This window comes from Mirounga leonina, unplaced genomic scaffold (genome assembly GCF_011800145.1).
Source record: "Mirounga leonina isolate KUSES-001 unplaced genomic scaffold, KU_Mleo_1.0 Mir_125, whole genome shotgun sequence".
In the NCBI taxonomy this organism is placed as follows: Eukaryota; Metazoa; Chordata; class Mammalia; order Carnivora; family Phocidae; genus Mirounga; species Mirounga leonina.
The window spans coordinates 70,583,684-70,601,912 of record NW_023270305.1 but is presented as its reverse complement, the minus strand read 5'-3'; the positions used below and the strand labels follow the sequence as shown (position 1 = coordinate 70,601,912).

Here is an 18,229-nt window from a genome sequence, read left to right as displayed (position 1 = left end):
ATATATATATATATATATATATATATATATATATATATATATTTGGGTTCCAACAACATACATATATTTTTGTCACATTTTGGAAAGTCTAAGATCAATGTGTTGGCTGGTTGGGATTCTCTTGAGCCCTTGCTTCCTGGCTTACAGATGGCTATCCTCTCGCTGTGTCCTCAAATGGCCTTTTCTCTGCGTGCATGCATCTTGGTATCTCTTCCAATTCTTATAAAGACACCACTGGATTACTAAAACAACCACAACAAATATGTATTTGGTCTTCATCCCTATTCCTGGTACACAGCTCCTAAAATCCTTGGAATTTCCTAACGGATAAGAACAATAAAGATGCCTTTTATTATGTTAATGAGGTGGATTTTGGAAAGCTCCAGAGGATGGGGCCTGGGTTGAGGGGTAGGAGACACTAATTTGTGATTAAAGGGTTGGAATTTTCAGTCCCCCCACCAACCCACTCAACCTCTGGGTAGGGGAGAGGGGCTGGAGATTGAGTTCAAGCTCCATGACCAGTGATTTAATCAGTCATGGCTAAGTAATGCCTCCATAAGAAAAACCCAAGAGGAGAGGGTTGGTGAACATGGAGATTCAGGGACAGTAGTGTGTCTGGAGAGAGCACAGAAGGTCCATACCTGTTCCCATACCTTGCCCTACAAATCCCCTCCATCTGGCTGTTCCTGAGTTATATCCTTTTACAACAAACCAGTAACCTAGTCACTATAAAAAGTTTCTCTGAGGGGTGCCTGGGTGGCTCAGTCGTTAAGCGTCTGCCTTCGGTTCCGGTCATGATCCCAGGGTCCTGGGATCGAGCCCTGCGTCATACTTCCTGCTCAGTGGGCGGCCTGCTTCTCCCTCTCCTGCTCCCTCTGCTTGTGTTCCCTCTCTCACTGTGCCTCTCTCTGTCAAATAAATAAAATCTTTAAAAAAAAGAAAAAAAGTTTCTCTGAGTTCTGTGAGCCACTAGCAAATTAATTGACCCCAAGGGGAGGTCTTCAGAACCTCAGATTTATAGCCTGTCAGTCAGAAGCACAGGTGACAACCTGGTCTTGTGATTGGTGTCTGACGTGGGATGGGGGCAGTCTCCTAGGACTGAGCCGTGAACCTGCGATCTGATGTTGTCTCCAGGTAGACAGTGTCAGAATTGAGTTGAATTGTAGGACACCCAGCTGGTGTCACAGAATTGCCTGGTATGGGAAAGAGAAAAAAAAAACAGGTCAGAATTGGCATCAGAATTGTAAGGGCTCTCTCTGCTCGCCTGGCTCTGGGGGCAGGACAGGGAATATCTTGAGCTGTTTCTGTTTAGCCTCACTTAAGTCTAAGTGCAGCAAGCTTTTTTCGATACCCCCACCACCTCCCCTACTGATGTACACCAGGTTTTTGGAAGGAAGTGTCCATATGCAGACTGGCTGAGGACTGAATAAGCCTGAGGCTTAGATAGGCATCATTTCTGCGGAGCTGTTGCTTGGCAACATCCTGGCCGCCCACCAGCGAGAACCTTCTAGGACATGAACATGGGCACTGGGTTAGATCAGCCCTGGTGACATGGTGCTTTTACAGATGGTGTCAGGGTGTTCCCACATTTCCTCGCACTGTAATACATTTTAGTTGTTGGTGTGTGCTAGACAAAATAAAGAGAGAGGGTTCCAGTTTTGGGTAGGGATATGGTTTTTAATGGGGCACATTATTATTCTGCTTTTTATTCCAACTCTGCCAACAACAGAGAGGAAACCCCAATTCTCATATCCTCCTCCCCAAATTTAAAGGTCAGGAACTCCCTGGGTGTCCAGGTCTGGATCCTTGATGACAGTGCCCTGGTCCTTACTTCATCATCTCAGCTATTGATAGAGAGCAACAAAATCCTAATCCCCAAAGTCTAAGCCGCAAACAACCGGTCAGTGATCTCCCGCATCATAAGTATCTTTTAATTCATTTGTTTATTCTTGCCAGAAACATTTATTGAATATCTCCTATGTGCCATTTAGGGAATATAGGAAAAAAGACCCAGTCTTTGCTCTCATGTTGTTTTCAGGCTGACCAGACACCAATCCCCGCCAAAAAAAAAAAAAAAAGTGTCACAGGTACAGTGATAGAAATATCCACAGGGCTGCATGGGACATGAGCAAAGCAAGCTTACCCCAGGACCTGGCGCTGGGGACCCGATCTGAATCTTGGTGGGTGAGGTTGTAGGAATTCTGCATGCCTTGACTGATTCAACAGATATTTACTGAACACCCATAATGTGCCAGGCTCTGATCTGGGCTCTGAGGACTCAGTCATAATGAAGCAGCCGAGGTCAGTGATCAGGGCTTACATTCTAGTTATGGCAGGGTGGCAGCAGGGGGAGAAGGCAGAGGACACAGAGGAGATTATAAACAAATTAGCAATGAGCAAGCCATTTATTCCACGGGTTTTTTTTTAAGATTTTATTTATTTATTTGAGAGAGAGAGAGAATGAGAGACAGAGAGCATGAGAGGAAGGAGGGTCAGAGGGAGAAGCAGACTCCCTGCCTAGCAGGGAGCCTGATGCGGGACTTGATCCCGGGACTCCAGGATCACGACCTGAGCCGAAGGCAGTTGCTTAACCAACTGAGCCACCCAGGCGCCCTATTCCACGGGGTTTATTGAGTATCTCCTATGTGTCAGGCAGGGTGTTAGGTGGTGGGGTTATAAAGACAAATGAGACACAGTCCCTGTCCCTAAGGGCATTTCAGGCATGGGTAAGAGCCTGTAGGAAGAAGGCATAGAGCAAACGTTGGGGCTGTGTTGGGGGAAAATCAAGTCATTCAGTAGAAATGGGGCAAAGGGTGTGGTTGGTGATAGAAAGGGTTCCCTCTTGTAGTTATGAAACTCATCCCTTGGGCAATCTAAGGCAAAGAGTCCTTCCTGGAAACTTCATAAAAAACCTCTAAGTATTTATTGAGGTAGACATTTAGGAACAAACTGTATGTACTAGACGTATATAAAAGAGCATTATTCAGCCTAAGGTGTGGTTATGCTTGCCTGAAATACAGATCAAGAATGCATTTTTTGACATTCCAAATTCAATTTTTTCCTCCCTCCCTCCCTTCCTTCCTTCCTTCTTTTCTTAACTGCCTTTATTCCTAGAAACTGGTGCAAATAAAAGCAAATATTGGGGGGCGCCTGGGTGGCTCAGTTGTTGAGCATCTGCCTTCAGCTCAGGTCATGATCCCAGGGTCCTGGGATTGAGCCCCACATCGGGCTCCAGCCCCACATTGGGCTTCCTGCTCTGCGGGAAGCCTGCTTCTCCCTCTCCCACTCCCCCTGCTTGTGTTCCTTTTCTTGCTGTGTCTCTCTCAAATAAATAAATAAAACCTTTGAAAAAAAAAAAAAAAGCAAATATTGGATTGAAATCATCAACATGAATCTACAAACTACGATCTGCCTTCCAAGGAAGGTCTGGTAGGGAACTATTTGGTTAATGTTTGCAAAATGCCAGGACATTCTTGAATAAAGCCCTGTATAAGTTCAAAGTATTTGTAATTACTGTGATTATTTCTATAACTTGTAAGACTTAGCCATAAATCTTTTCATAAGAGGATGGAGTCAACACTTTTAAAAAGAGGAGGCAGGACAGGGACTCTATATAAAGCATTTCGGACTGACTGCCTCTAAGGACAAGAGGTAACAGAAGACAGGTGAGTCTAAGATGGATTGGTGGAACTTACATTCAGGCTTATCGAGAATGAAAGATCCAGTCTGTGGTGATCGATTGGTAATGACTGTGTCTTTGCTGCTAAGTAAACAAGACAATTTGCAGTAGGATAAAACTTAAGGACCTCGCAAGGAAAGCCCAAGTTATAAAAGATTATGTAGATGATGGGATGAATTTTTTCCACTGTTCATTATAATACTTATAAAAACCTAGATTTCTGTTAATGCAAGTATATAGTTAATTTTGGATTTGTGAGCATTTGCAAAAGAATAGAAATACATGTGCCTTTAATGGAAACTGTAATAGGCTGAAGGGGATGTCTTTGCTGTGAATTCAAAACCAAAGGATGGAGGTGTTGGCATTTTCCCAGATAGCAATCTCTCCCCCACCTTCACCCTCCTGCCAATGGTACATTAACCCCACATACTTTGTGTGATGGCTCTATAACAGAACCCTATTTTTCTCTGGAAGCTCTGAAAGGACAAAGGCCAACATGTCTAACAGCTGAAGCCTGGCAGAGTAAAAGGATAGACAAGCTTCAAGAGTCTTGGATAGAACAGAGAGGCCATGGTCTCTTTGATTTCATCTTTGTTCAGAAAGGGATATTCCTGGGACAGGTCCTAGCACTAGGAGAGGAGACTTCCTGGATTTCTCAACTCTGGGAATCCCAGATGGGCAAAGTGAGGAAAACAGACACAGAGGCCTTATGGAGAGAAGAAAAGGATTCGCCCACCAAGAGTGAAGAGAAGCCATCACACCTCCAAGCTCTTTGGGGCTGGTAATCTGCCCCCAATCCAAATTCAGGAAATGTGTATTTTCACAGTCGAGGTAACTCTGCCAAAGAGTGAGTTCAGAAGGAGCCTTACATTTTACTCTAAAAAGTTAGACTTTTCTCAAGAAAATGTGATCATAGTGGCAGAAACATTTGATATTTGTGACTGTCCCTGCTACCATTTTAATTTAGGACCTGTTGGTGCAGAGCCATCTGCAGGGCAATGGGCTGGGGTGTTGCTGTGTGTGAGGACGGAGGGTAAAAACAGGGCAGCAAGAGGGTGGACTAAGACGAGATGCTGCTGGAAAGGCCTATCAGCCTACAAAGAGCAAGCAGATGGAGAGACCAGTTAGCAGTAAAAGCAGGGCGAGTCGACAGTGTGGAGTGGGAGACCTGTAACGTGCGTGTGTAGAGCAGTCCTCAATTCTTCCAGGATCAAATGGGGGGTCACAATGGGACAGGGCCACCTTCCTGCCCAGCACCTCGGGACACTAATACAACACATTTTCCAGGCTGGTTGGAGGGCCCTAAGGATGTGGAGTGGCTATGGTTTAAGGGTTCTGGTGAAGACCTAGGAGAGCATTTCTGGAAAAAGAACAGGAGTTCTGTGGTGAGATTAAAGACCAAAGACCTTTATTTCCACCTTTTCCAGAAAAATAGTTTAAGAGAGGAGTAAATGGTCTATTACACCTTACAAATCTAAATGATGCTTTGGGAATGACAAAGCACTAGGTGGAGGGAAGGTGGGTAGAGGCCACCAGGAACTTGAACTGGCCCCAAGGGATGCTTGGGGTGTCTGTTTCCCTTGTGCCCCGCAGGCTACTGCTCCAGCTTGTTGACACCCCTGTGCTGCTTGTCACTGTTTCGCTCTCCAGGAAGGGAGAAGAGGGATGCCACCAGAGATACTGTGCTTGGCATTATGAGCACTGTGCTGTCTTGGCCTGACATTCTAATAATGGTTTCAAGGGCATGGAACCACAGGGGCATTAAGAGTTTAATCATAGATAACCAATGGACACTCCCTGAGCACGCTCCCACCGTGCCTCAACAGTCCCTTCTAAACACAGAGTTTTGTGGCATCTATAAAGTTGGGCCACAGAGCTTGAGTTGCTTCAATATGCTGTTTATTTCCATTGTCACTTCTTGCTTTTTCCTCGTGTAATTAAAATGTGACAAAAAGGAACTCTGTGTTTCTAAGTAACTGACACATAGAATTACATAGACTCTTTTCAACAGAGCTTTTAGTTCCATGCTTGGAACGTGACGTAGCTTTCATGTTGCAATGCAGACGAAGTCCTTTTTTTCCACTTGGGTGTCCAGGAGGAACTATTTTTGTTCCCTGGGAAAGCAGCGACAGAGTAAAAGACCCTGGGTTTAGCATCTGGATGCCAGCTGTGTTCTTTTCTGCAGGGTTCTTTCCATAAAGCCAGGAAGAAGCCTCTGGAAAGATCAACTTTCCTAAGACTGTATGAGCTTTTCCTGTACCTAAGTGGCTCTTTCTCCATTCTCTTTCCTGGGAATGAGTGTCCTCTCCATCAGTGTGGCAGAGGGGGGCAGGGGTGGTGGCTCAGTGGATGTTGAATAAGTGATTCTTGGCCAGTGATTGAACCTGAGAATTTCTGCAGACCCAGCTAAAATTCCACATTCCTGTATCTTTCCAGTGTTGGGACTGAGCAGGGCATTTTCTGCTCAACTAAGGGATATCAGGTAGACCATCTCAATGTTGTAGTGAAGAGGAACAAAATACATGGCCATACCTGAGGAGCACACGACTGCTTGGTATAAGACCTAGTTTACATAACTTCCTTAATACCTCTCCTTTATCTTGAGACAAAATCTCTTCCTGGGTGTTTGGAAGGAAACACTCATAAGAATAACCTTGAAGCAAAAGAGATGAGAAAGTGCCAAGTGCCTTGTTTATATGCATACTCCTACTTATAATGACAGTAATAATTAAAAATGACAGGTAGCCAGGCCCCCCTGACCCAGGGAGAGGATTAGAACACCCTGCAGTTGGAGGGGTTGCAGGAGGTGGAGGCTTTGGGGGCAGGAGGCCAGATCCTCCAGCACTGACGGGGGTCAACTGCAACCTATTCTGGGTGGCATTTGTCTATTCATTTGGTAGCTAGTGGGAGAACCAAGGCTCTTTGTACCCATGGAAGGTGGTTAGAGAAATGGTTAGATGAGAAAGACAGAAAGTGAGCGAGTACAAGTGCATGCCAATAACAAGTTATCACTCTCCCATCTAGCGAGCACCAAATGAGTTTAATCCTGCCCATGACCTGACTTTTGGGGATTTGACTAGGTTTTCTCCTGCACAGGAGTTTTGCAGAAGGGGAATGGGGAGCATGGCTCAAGGTGGCCAAAGGGATCTGAGATTCACAGGCTGCGGGATTAGAGCAGTGGGAAAGGTCTACCAGTTCCTTCCTCTAGTCAAAGCAGAGTATGTTCCAAGACACTGAGGAATGTGTAACCTTTCCTTTACACTGAAGGAAAAAGAGCTCAAATGAAAAGAAACACTGATATAAAATTCTCCTTTTCACATTATCTTTTGATAATGAAAAAGCTACTACTGGGATAAGGCACATGCATCAAAAATTTGCTTTTCAGGATCTGGACCCAGGTCACTATGTTTCTCGGTGTTGAGAACCAAAGTATCTTGGTTTCCTGAAATAATTACTCTTCGGTAACTCGATGGTCTGGTGAGTCCCTGTGAGCCAAGCAGGAGTCTCCTCATTTTTAAGTTAATTGAAAGGATGGATGGAGTACAAGTCTCTTACTTTCGCTTTTTTCATTATAATTCAGATCATTAATTTTCTTAGTTCAGACATGGGGAAACTTATTCCTTTCTTTCTTTTTTTTTTTTTTGCCTTTTTCCATAGAAACATTACATATTGTTATGATGATAATGGATATTTTCACATCTTTGATCTAATTTCTATTCTAAAATCATTTTAGGACCTGTAGAGCCAGCTCATCAATATGTCTGTGCTATGGCTGCTTCTGGGTCTTCTTGCCCTTACTGGTGAGTGTGTTTAATTTGTCCCATATGACCTTGGAGATGGGAAGGATAAGCATAGGAACAGAATGGTATTTCTGATACTTGAAACTGAGGTAGAAAATGTTGTTTTTCTTCTAAGTTGTCCAATAAATAATGGACTTAGTAACAACCACTGACGAATGGCCTCTTTCCAGATGCCCCACAAAAGGAGGGGGCTCTCCAGAATGTGGAGTGGGCTTAAACCAACATTGCTGGAGGCTGGACTTTAAATAACATCATTGATAAGTACTCATTGTTCCTCTATAAAAACCATCTCATCAAAGTTATTGAAGTTATTAATAGATCACGTATTTCCATAGAAGGATTGAGATGGTTTACGATAATAAGACTAATGTAATTTCAAATAGAAAACTAGCATGGAGGGGATCAAGGACATGTGACTAAACTAACCACTGAGGCTGACATAGTTGCTATGCTTGCATTTTGGATTTGGTCTTAAGGTTCCTTGCAGACCAAAAAGGAAAGTACATGTTTTTTGATAAATAAAAGGAGGAAGCATAGTTCCTCAGGAGAAGCAAACTTTTTCTTGGCTCTAAATTCTGATGATTTTTCAGAGGGGGTCTTATATTCATTCATTTATTGATTGATCCATTTATTTAACAAGTACTTTAAATTTCTAGAAGATATTTTGGGAACATAAGGAACTTTAAGGAGCATCTAATGTGACGAGGGAGTGGCTACGAGGCAGGAAGCAATGAATGACACAACCCATTACAATATTAATGGTATTTGTCACCAGTTATAAAGATAAACGTGTACTGATTAAAAAATGAAAAAGGACAAATTGGCTCGTTTAATTTTTGGTACACTCGTAAAAGACCAGGTCTTTTCATCTGCACATTTCTTTCAGATTTCTTATCAAAAGTTTGTAAAGTAGAAGCATTTACTCCAAAATATTAATATTTTCAGATGTCAACTCTAAGAAGCTCTTAGTAAGAAAATAGAACCTTAAAAGGCATTTATATAAACATATAATACACATATGATGATGTGCAATGGATTTGTTGCCAAAGACTTGCAAACCATTAAGATTTGATGATATGAGCAAAGAATAAAGCAAATAAAAAATAGTAATCTAATGAGAAGTCCTTACAGGCTTATCACAGTGAGATGATTTTCTCAGGGGGCAACTTCCTGTCCCCTGTAGGTAATCTTGTTACTGCTTATGTGTCCTTCTGCTGTGAATTATGAATACTAGGGAATGCCCTTCTTTTCAGCGGCCTTTGTGAAAAACCTCTCCTCCCTGGAAGGATAGCAGTAGGTAAAGAGAGAGAGAGATGGAAAGGCAAAAGACCAAAAAGGAAGACATGGAAAGAGGGAGCCCCCCGGTGGAGACCTGGTCTTGTGCCCCATTACATGTCCTCCTCTCTTTGCTGTCTTAGGCACCCCCATCTAGAAGAGCACACCATCCAGAACACCAGGGAAAGCCAGCTCCAAGTCCCAGTGCCTTTACTTTGGGTCTGGCTTGAGACCCCGGGGAAGCCTAGGCTTTATACATGTTTCTCAAGAGCAACCATAAATATCTCATCAGACCAGTCAGGCAGGAATATTTGCAGGAGAAGTATTGAGAATTCACCTAAGATGTAGGATGAAGACTAGTTACAGGGAGCAGATCCTCTGGTTTGATTCCAAGGCCAACTCAACAGCACTGGACAGCCTAGCGCTTTGCAAGGAGTATAGCTGCTCCGACAGTTGCTCGTGCCTGCAGGATAGGAGGTGACAATTCAGTATCGAGGAGGTTTCTACGATCATTTCTGAGTCACTATACTGTAAATTTCAAGTGTTTCAGTTCAGAGTGAAGTTCTTGTTGTTATTGATTTGGGCAAAATTCTTTTTATTAATGGCGCTTCATTTGTGGACAGAAGATGATCAAAACTCTTCTAGTGTAATGCCTTAGGCTGAAAATTTCTCAATTTGTAGATTCCTCTGAAAGCAGCAACTGGGGATGCTATGGAAACATCCGAAACTTTGAGACCCCTGGGGCTTCTTGTGGGATTGGAAAGCGTCATGGCCTGAACTACTGTGGTAGGTTATGATCTCATTGTCCACCTCCCCTCCTCCTCTTTCTCTTAGAAGGTGCCTCCTTTAGGCAAGTGTGGCTTTAACAGGATTTTATCCCTTCCCTTGATACCCCACACCCATGTCTCCCTGTCCTTCCTCACAAATTTTGATCCTCTCAATGTATCCTTTTGGTTCCCACTATTTCCCACAGCCCTACACTACCAAGTGACAGGAAGAGCACTAGACATGGAGTCCAAAGACCTTGTCTGAGTGTGGGCTCTGGTTCTTCAACAAGTCACTTAGTTCTCCTCTGCCTCCACTGAAAGGTGTTAAAAGTACTCATTTTACAATTTTGTTGTAAACTCTGGTTGATAGAATGTGGATGAGAGTGTTTTTGTAACACAAAAAATACAAGGTAAGTGAGCTAGCCAGGTAAATTAGTATTGGTTTTCCTTTTGCCCAGCATTCCTTGTTTTTTTTACAAAAGTTTAAGCTCATGCAATTTCTAGGTGTCACTTTAGGGTGGAAAGGTGGGCAAGAGTGAGCAAATCTGTCAGGGAAACTCTCCAAGGACTTCTTGAAGGGGTTGGGAGAATCTCTCTTTTGTATATGGTGCTCGTTGTGGCTGATGGAGAGGTACATTTTACTGGGTCACTGTTTGGGGTGCTTAGGATGGGGCCAATGTGCTGCGCCCAGGGAATTGTCCTGCATGGGCCAGAGCAGCCCCTGAGAGACCAGCGAGGGGCACTGGCAGCCACAAAGGACATTGCCTCTGTGGATGCCAACTCAAGCTTAAAGGAGGAGAATCATACTCTCGGGTCTAGGAATGGCCACTAGGGATTTCAGAATGAGACATGGGCTTCTTGGTCCTAGACTACTGCCCAGAGCCTTGGAGTGTGATTTCTCTCCTCTTGAGCTCTCATGTCAGCATAAGTCACAGCAGCCACATCCTTCCTTCTGTGTTTGCATTAGGAGTTCGTGCTTCTGAAAGGCTGGCTGAAATAGACATGCCATACCTCCTGAGATACCAGCCTGTGATTCATACCGTCGGCCAAAAATACTGTGTGGATCCTGCAGTGATTGCTGGAGTCTTGTCCAGGGGGTCTCATGGCGGCAACGTTATGGTCAATGTGGGCAACATGGGCGATGGCATTGGGGTTGTGCAGGTAACCCTCCGTCAGTTACGGCATATGGCTGTTGTACCGCATGGCACAACGCTAAGGGGACATCTTCACATTTGTTGTTGTTGACACCCTGGAGCACAGCTCTATGGGACACAGACTGAAAGGTGCTTCCTAGAGCTGTGACAGCCACAGCTCTGCCTAATACCAGTAGCAACATCACTGCTTCATTGTGAGCCATGGTTTCTTTGCAGAACCGACTGTGCTGTGTTTCCAGGATATCATCCATGGTACCCTATTCTGGATCCTTGCTCTGTTATTTTGCAACCACGTGACCTCATTTAATCTCCCTAGGACTCAGTTTCCTCACCTATAAAACACCAGCCTCCTAGAATTGTTATGAAGACTCAATGCAACGATGTGAAAACGTGCTTAGTTTCTGGCAGATTCTTAGTAAATACTGAATTCCTTCTCCTTGGTCTTCTTTCTACACAATCCTTAGTTCTGAAGATCCAGTTTTATTTTTGCACAAATTCTGCCTGGTTTCACTTGTCTCATAGAGTCTCCCCGGGAACTGGGCATTGACCCCACAGTTGAATTAATTGTGTACTGGGGTAATCAGTGATGGCAAGGAGACAATGGCGCTGTGATTTTTTTCTATTGCATTTCACATTGTTGTCGTAGTTGAGAAGCCTTTACGTAGTACAGTCATTTCTTAAGCTTTTAGGAAAATGTATTCTTCAGTGATCTTTAAACTGGCTTCCCATTAGTACTTGGGATGACACTTTGCAATTTAAAAGTACTTTCAAATACTCTATCTTATTTTGATTTGGGGGCCCATCCAATAATCTGATGAGGATGGGGTGAGGGGGAAGGCATGTAATCCATCCTTTCCAAGTGAGGAAGTGGTTTTACAAGGAGAGGGTCATTGCTGCAAAGTCACATGGCAGCTGGAAAATGCAGAACCGGGACCAAGAGCAACACGGGCGATGTTAGGGTCAGCGTCACTTCCGATACCCTGCTCTGACTCCTTCATAAACTCTTGTTCTTGGGAAAAGGATGCATTGTCTATCTACTTTGAAGATGAAAGAATTCTCCAGAGTCAGACATTTCTCCTAAATATGTTGAAACTCATATGGAACGGTAACCAAAGGTATATAAGAAAAATCAGAAGTACATTTAGACATTCAGATATCTGAAGGAGAATTACAAGTGCAGATAGAAAAACCCCTTCTGACCTATTTGGAAGGCTTGTGTTTGCAGCATTGAAGGAGGGCATCGGACTGGTACATCCACTACCTCTGTCACCTTCGGCTTCCAACTCTGCCTCTCACCATTACAACGAAGCAGCTGCGAAATGTCTGATCATCCTTCCTTTGCCCAAACCTTGTAGCTTTACTGTTTATCCGCAGGGAGATTAGAGGTGGCATTAGTTCTGCCAAAGGAGGAGGAGAGAAAAAGGAGGGAAATGAGAAAGCAGCACTGGTCCCATGAAGTCCTGTCACCCTCCCACATGGCTTACCTAGCTTTTCCTCTGCCTCCCTCCCTCCAGGACCCTGGTCTTTATGCTCCCACATCCTGGATCAGCGAGTCCCAGGTTTCTCAGATAACCGAGGTCCTGACTGTTAGGATCAAAGAAATCCAGAGGAGGTTTCCAACCTGGACCTCTGACCAGTACCTGAGAGGTAGGTGTAACCCATAGGTTGGTGGTTTCACAGCATGGAATTAATAAGAACAAATGTAAGACCTTGCACGAGATCCCCCCAAACCTCAGTTGCCTCCTGATGAGCAATTAGGAAAGAGAATCTAAGTTAACTGCTGAGACCCGGAAGCAACGAGGGGCCATAAGGTCAGCATTAACCCGTCTCACAAATTCCAGGTGGACTCTGTGCTTATGCTGGAGCTCCCGGCTACATCAGAAACAGCCAGGACCTGAGCTGTGACTTCTGCAATGATGTCCTTGCACGAGCCAAATACTTCAAGAGACATGGCTTCTAACACTTCAGAACAAACCCGAGGTCATTATCACATAGAAGACCTCAACTATTACACAGATAAAACTAGCCAATGGGGCTTGTAACTGAATCTGAATTTGACCTGAAGGTCATCAAAATAACGTGAAGCACATTAAAGGAGGAATTGTCTGCATTTTGTGGTGTGGTGAGTGTGTAAATGAAGAGCTGTGTCTCCTTAAAGGTATTTCCATGGAAGTTAGCTGTAATGTGTATTTCCATGAAATTAATCCTATAGCTCATTGACTGGCATTGCCATATTGAGCAAATAAAAATACAGGAAGCCCAGTTAAATTTGTATTCCAGGTAAATGATGAATGATTTTTTTGTGTAAGTCCCATGCAATTTTTAGAACACATTCATCCTAAAAAATTATTCACAGTTTATCTGAAATTCACATTTATCTGGGTACCTGATATTTTATCTGGCAAACTCCATCACTGATTTCTTTGATAAAAATCATAGTTTCAAATTTTAATTGAAAACTTTTGTTTAAGATTGTACTTATTTATTTCAGACAGAGAGTGAGCTAAAAGAGAGAGAGAGAGAGCATGGGTGAGGGGAGGGGTAGAGGGAGAGGGAGAAGCAGATTCCCAGCTGAGCAGGGATTCCCCACACTGGGCAGAGGGTGTGCTCCATCCCAGGACCCCGGGACCATGACCTGAGCCGAAGGCAGACACTAAACTGAATGAGCCACCCAGGCGCCCCTCAATGAAAACTACTGATGAGAAAAAGGGTGAGATGGTGGCTAGCCCCATCTGCTGGGTGGAAAGTTTCAGGAGAGTCACTTGTTTATATTTTTTAAAGATTTTATTTATTTGAGAGAGAGAAAAAAACATAAGCAGGGGGAGTGGCAGAGGGAGAAGCAGGCTCCCCACTGAGCAGGGAGCCCGATGAGGGGCTCAATCCCAGGACCCTGGGATCATGACCTGAGCCGAAGGCAGACGCTTAACCTACTGAGCCACCCAGGTGCCCTGGAGAGTCACTTGTTAACTCTACAGCATTAGTTTTGCCCTAGGACAGACTCTCTGTCATCTAATTTTACCTCCTCCTTTCTTGGACCCTGGGCCACAGAACCTTCTCCTGCACCTATAGTCCCCCAACTCAGCTAAATTATTCCCTGGTTTGGGGTACTTAAGACTAACAGAGCCAGGGCATAGGATAGTGCTTCATCAATCAGAATTGCCCTCAAGGACGTTGACCAGCACTATACCGGTAAATTATTTAATTCAAGGGGTTGTGTGTTCTATCAATGTAATGAGTGTCCCATCCTACCAACTGTAGAATGTCAACATTCTTCAGGGTGTCATTTTAGAACCACTGTCATCATTTGAAGCAGAAGTGTTTTTAAGCAACTACTGTGTGCTCAGCACTACATGAAGCACTATATCAGAGTTAGTGGCCTCAGAAACTGTTAAATCACACAATTTAGTTGGGGATTATAGCCAACCACATGTGTGCACAAGGTACAGACTCAGGGCCTGCCTCAGGTAGCAGAGTGAGGTCCTCATCTTCTGCATCAGGGGCCCGTGGAACCTACCTGCTCATGACCCTTGGTGCCCTTGACTTCCTTCCTCATCTCCCCACCCACTGCTTTCCAAGACCTCCTCTCAAAGCTGAATGCAGTTAAGGAATTCCCACCACGGAAACATGATGAGGGAAACCTCATGAATACACTGTCTTTGGGGATGTACATTTCACTGGCACAAGGAAAAGAGACTGCAAGGCATTCGTGATGGGCCCACAGGGGAAACACTTGGGTGAATAAAGTCTTCTTGAAGGCAGACTCCCAGGGGACAGCCTCAAGCAGCCCCCACCACGGACCTGCAGGCCCAGGAAGTGGGGGTAACTTGTGTACATGCTGATAGAGTCTCTCCCAAGGAAAGATCCAGCCCAAGAAAGCCCACAAGGAGCACCATGATATGACAATAGGAGCTCTGGAAAAGGCACAACTGCGTAAGAGGTTGGTAAAAGTATAAGGTATTAATTATATAGCCATTAACAAATCCTTATTTGTAGAACAAAACCTTCTATCTGCCAACCACTGTACTAAAAACTGTGAAGGGGAAATCCGTGCTCACAAAGGCTCCTCTTCTAGTTGGGATACAGATATACTAACACTTGGGACAAATAAGAATTTCTCTGAAGAAGAGATAAATAAAAATTGACGTGGGAACTCTGGTGAAGAACTGAGGCCTGAATTCAAACAAGTGGTTAGGCTGTTCATTAGGTGCTGAATTCTCACACTGGACCTGACAGGATACACCATTTTTATTTCAATTGAACAGAAAGAACTGTGACCGGAAATGTTTTGGCCCTTGCCTTAGTCACAGAATCAGAATCCAAGCCCAGGTTTCTTCCATTTAAAACCTTTTTATTTTTCCCTGACACATGCACATAATTAGATGATTATAGTTTTTAAAGATTATTTATTTATTTGAGAGAGAGAGAGAGAACAAGTAGGGGAAGTAGGAGCAGAGGGAGAAGGAATGAGAGAATCTCAAGCAGACTCTGCACTCAGCTTGGAGCCCTACATGGGGCTCAATCCCTCGACCCTGAGATCACGGACCTGAGCTGAAATCAAGATTGTCAAATGCTTAACTGACTGAGCTACCCAAGCCCCCCTGTAATTAGATGATTATTAATATGTATGGTGTGTGTGTGTCTGTCTGTGTGGTGGGGTGTTAGGGTGTCAACCATCAGGGCTAAAAACGAGAAAGTTGAAGGGGAAAGGTCCCAGGCAAATCCAGATGAGTTGGTCACCTCAGCCTGGCATTATCCTTTGTGGGAGGTATTTGAAAATGTGTGAGGGTGTTTTCCTCTTTCCCTCCCGCCTCCTCACACCCTTTGTTTTGTTATTGCCACAATCCTTGGGGTGGAGAGAGGGAGGGGGGATTGGACGTTACTGGTGATTTCTGGTAAAGCAAAAGGATGCTAAACATTTTGCAGTTTACCCTGGGTAGGATGGTCCCAACCAGTGAAGAATATATATAAATGAAGGTGTGTGTGTGGGTGTGTGTGTGTGCACACCTTTTTTAAACCTCTTCCTGAGTTAGCCTTTTATCACCTTTATAACTCGGAAATTTTTTTTAAGAGGTCTGAGAGCCATCTCTTTGAAATGTAAACATCTAGGAAGATGGCTTATCTATGCTCCTGTCACTGTGATAGTTTAGGCTCTAGGCATCTGCTTGTCATAGATATAAGATTTTTATTACTTCTTTTGATAAAGGTGAATTTAGGGTAAACTACTGAAGAATATACAGCAAATGGTGCTGTTAAGTTTTCTTGTATGGACATAATGGCTAAAAGTAGAGCAGCGAAAAAGGATTATAACTTCTTGGCTGCTTAAATAGGATAGAATTTCTTTCTATCTTTATATTCTCTTTGCAAATGATCAACCATGTCCATGCTCCAGTTTATGTTCATTCAATAATAAAACTGCTTTCTTTCTTTTTGATGTTTTGTGTAGATTTTTAATTCCCTAACAACACAAAAACAAAAGAGTATTTGGTTAAAGAAATTGCTCAGTCCCGGGCTGACAGCTAGCTGTGTGAGGACCTGGTGTTCCAGAAGGTCTTAATCACGTCACAGTTCTTTGGGTTTTCTCTTTTTCAAGTACAAGATTTTCATCAAGATGCTGGAGGTTTCTTCCTAGAGACTGTGAATCCCGTCATACAAAATGGTTCTGTCCCAGAGCAGACACTATGCAATCACAGTTTGCAATTGAGCTGTGTAGTAACCTAAGATTACTTTCTTGAATAATTTTTGTTTTCCACGGAGTTAATAATTACCCTTTACTTGCTTACCGCCTTAGTTTTCTCTGTATTTATCTCAAATTATCTCCTCTCAGGAAGTCTTTCCTGAAGCCTTCTGCCCTGCTCCGACCCAAGGTAAACCAGCATCTGAGATGCTCTGAGAGCATCCTGGGATCCCCTCCACCATTAGCCCTTCGCAGCTGCAGCTGTCCTTTGTTCTCCTTCCATTTTTTGCATCCTTCTTAGCTTACTCCTTTGTTTTGATGGAGCACATTCTCCAGCAGCTTCCTGAGAAAAGTGAGTGGAAGGTAAATTTTTTTTTTGAGACCTCTCATGTACAAAATATCATTTTTTCTACTGTCATCTGAATTGGTGATTTGGTCTGGTACAAAATTGTAGTTTGGAAATAATTTTCCTTTAAAATTCTGAAAGCATTACCCATTGGCCTTCTGGCTTCCAGGGTTACTCTTGAGAGGCCTGAGGTCATTTCAATTTTAATCCTTTGTATATAATATATTCCCTCCTCCCTTCTAGAAGATTGTAAGAATCTTTTCTTGTCACATGTTTGATATTTCACAATGATGTGCTTTAGAAAGATTCTGGTTTTATCCATTATGGTAGGCAGTCAGTCCTTTCGAATTTAATTTCAATATTTAAAAAATTGCTGCTAATTTCCTTCCCTCCATTTTTCTCTGTCCTCTTTTCTGTTATTAAGCATGGACCTCCTGGACTGGTCCTCTAAATTTCTGTTTTTGTTATTCTCTCCTAATTTTCACTTCTGTCCTTCTGCTTTCTAGAAAGTTTCTTTATCTCCTCAAGTTTCCAGTAAGTTTTTCCTTTCTGCTACCATGTTTTTATTTTCCAGGAGGTTTTTTGTTTTGTTTTGGTTTGGTTGGTTTGGTTTGGTTTTTGCTGTTCTCTGAGTGTTTCTCTTTATAGCATCTTGCTTTGGTTTCATCAATGCAATGCTTTCTCTAATTTCTCTGAGTGTATTATTAAGAGTCCTCCCCACTCCCCTAAGTCTTCTTCTTGAACAATCTCTATTTCTTCCTGGGTGCCTTTTTCTGTTTGTTCTCACATTTCTATTCCTGTTGGAGGCTTTCTTCAAATGTCAGGAATTATTTGTTATCTGGACATATTTAAAAGTGTGGGAACTAAAAAGTTTATCAGAAACTCTGTGCACATGGGTGGGGCTTATGTGAGCAACCCTATAAAGTGATCCCACTGGGCTATTTGTTGGTGAATCCTCTATGTCTATATATCTTTACATATTTTCTTTTGGCTATTCATATGCCTGGGAGAAAAAAAAACCATAGTTTTTAGACTTCTCTAGAGAGTAAACACTTGGCTGCCAGTGTTCTGGAATCCAAGTGGAAGTAGTAGGCCAAGGAACTCAGCATTCAGAATGCATTTCACTTGGTCTTCCTCTTTTCTATATGGACCCCCTCCCAAATATGTGCCTGATATTATCCTGCCCAGAGACACTCTGTATTATCCTTCCCAGAGACAAAATCTCTGCTGGGATCAGGGAAGAGATCCAGGGTTTCAGCTCCTTCTTAATCATCTTTCAAATGTAAACATCTTTTCTTACCTCAAGTTTCCCTCACTTCCAGAGGTGGCCGATGCCATCAATTTCTGAGTCTTCTGAGGATTTTACAACATGAATCAAGTTGGTTCTTTGCTTTCCCACTGCCAAGCTAGGATTTCACTTCCTATGCCTGTTTTATCAGAGTCCGCTTGTCCAAGTGTTTTCCGGCTTTCACAATTTTGCTGCTTTCATCTATCAGAGTCTAGGAATATTTCCAAGGACTAAGAGTTTTCAAGC

The 18,229-nt window shown here is 43.3% G+C and overlaps 1 protein-coding gene across 1 annotated transcript; it reads left to right on the top strand.

Moving 5' to 3' along the window:
* Positions 1-7,436: 7,436 nt before the first annotated feature.
* Positions 7,437-12,635, top strand: LYG1 (lysozyme g1). The gene is made up of 5 exons (XM_035001764.1): positions 7,437-7,479; positions 9,436-9,540; positions 10,489-10,682; positions 12,190-12,322; positions 12,517-12,635. Exons 1-5 carry the CDS (start codon positions 7,437-7,439, stop codon positions 12,633-12,635), a joined length of 594 nt encoding a protein of 197 aa, XP_034857655.1.
* Positions 12,636-18,229: the final 5,594 nt, after the last annotated feature.

Bases quoted from the DNA above. Each gene is read 5' to 3' on its own strand.
- LYG1 (XM_035001764.1), top strand. From the start codon at position 7,437: ATGTCTGTGCTATGGCTGCTTCTGGGTCTTCTTGCCCTTACTG. The intron at 7,480-9,435 runs GTGAGTGTGTTT...CTCAATTTGTAG, and splicing joins GGGTCTTCTTGCCCTTACTG to ATTCCTCTGAAAGCAGCAAC. The intron at 12,323-12,516 runs GTAGGTGTAACC...CACAAATTCCAG, and splicing joins CTCTGACCAGTACCTGAGAG to GTGGACTCTGTGCTTATGCT.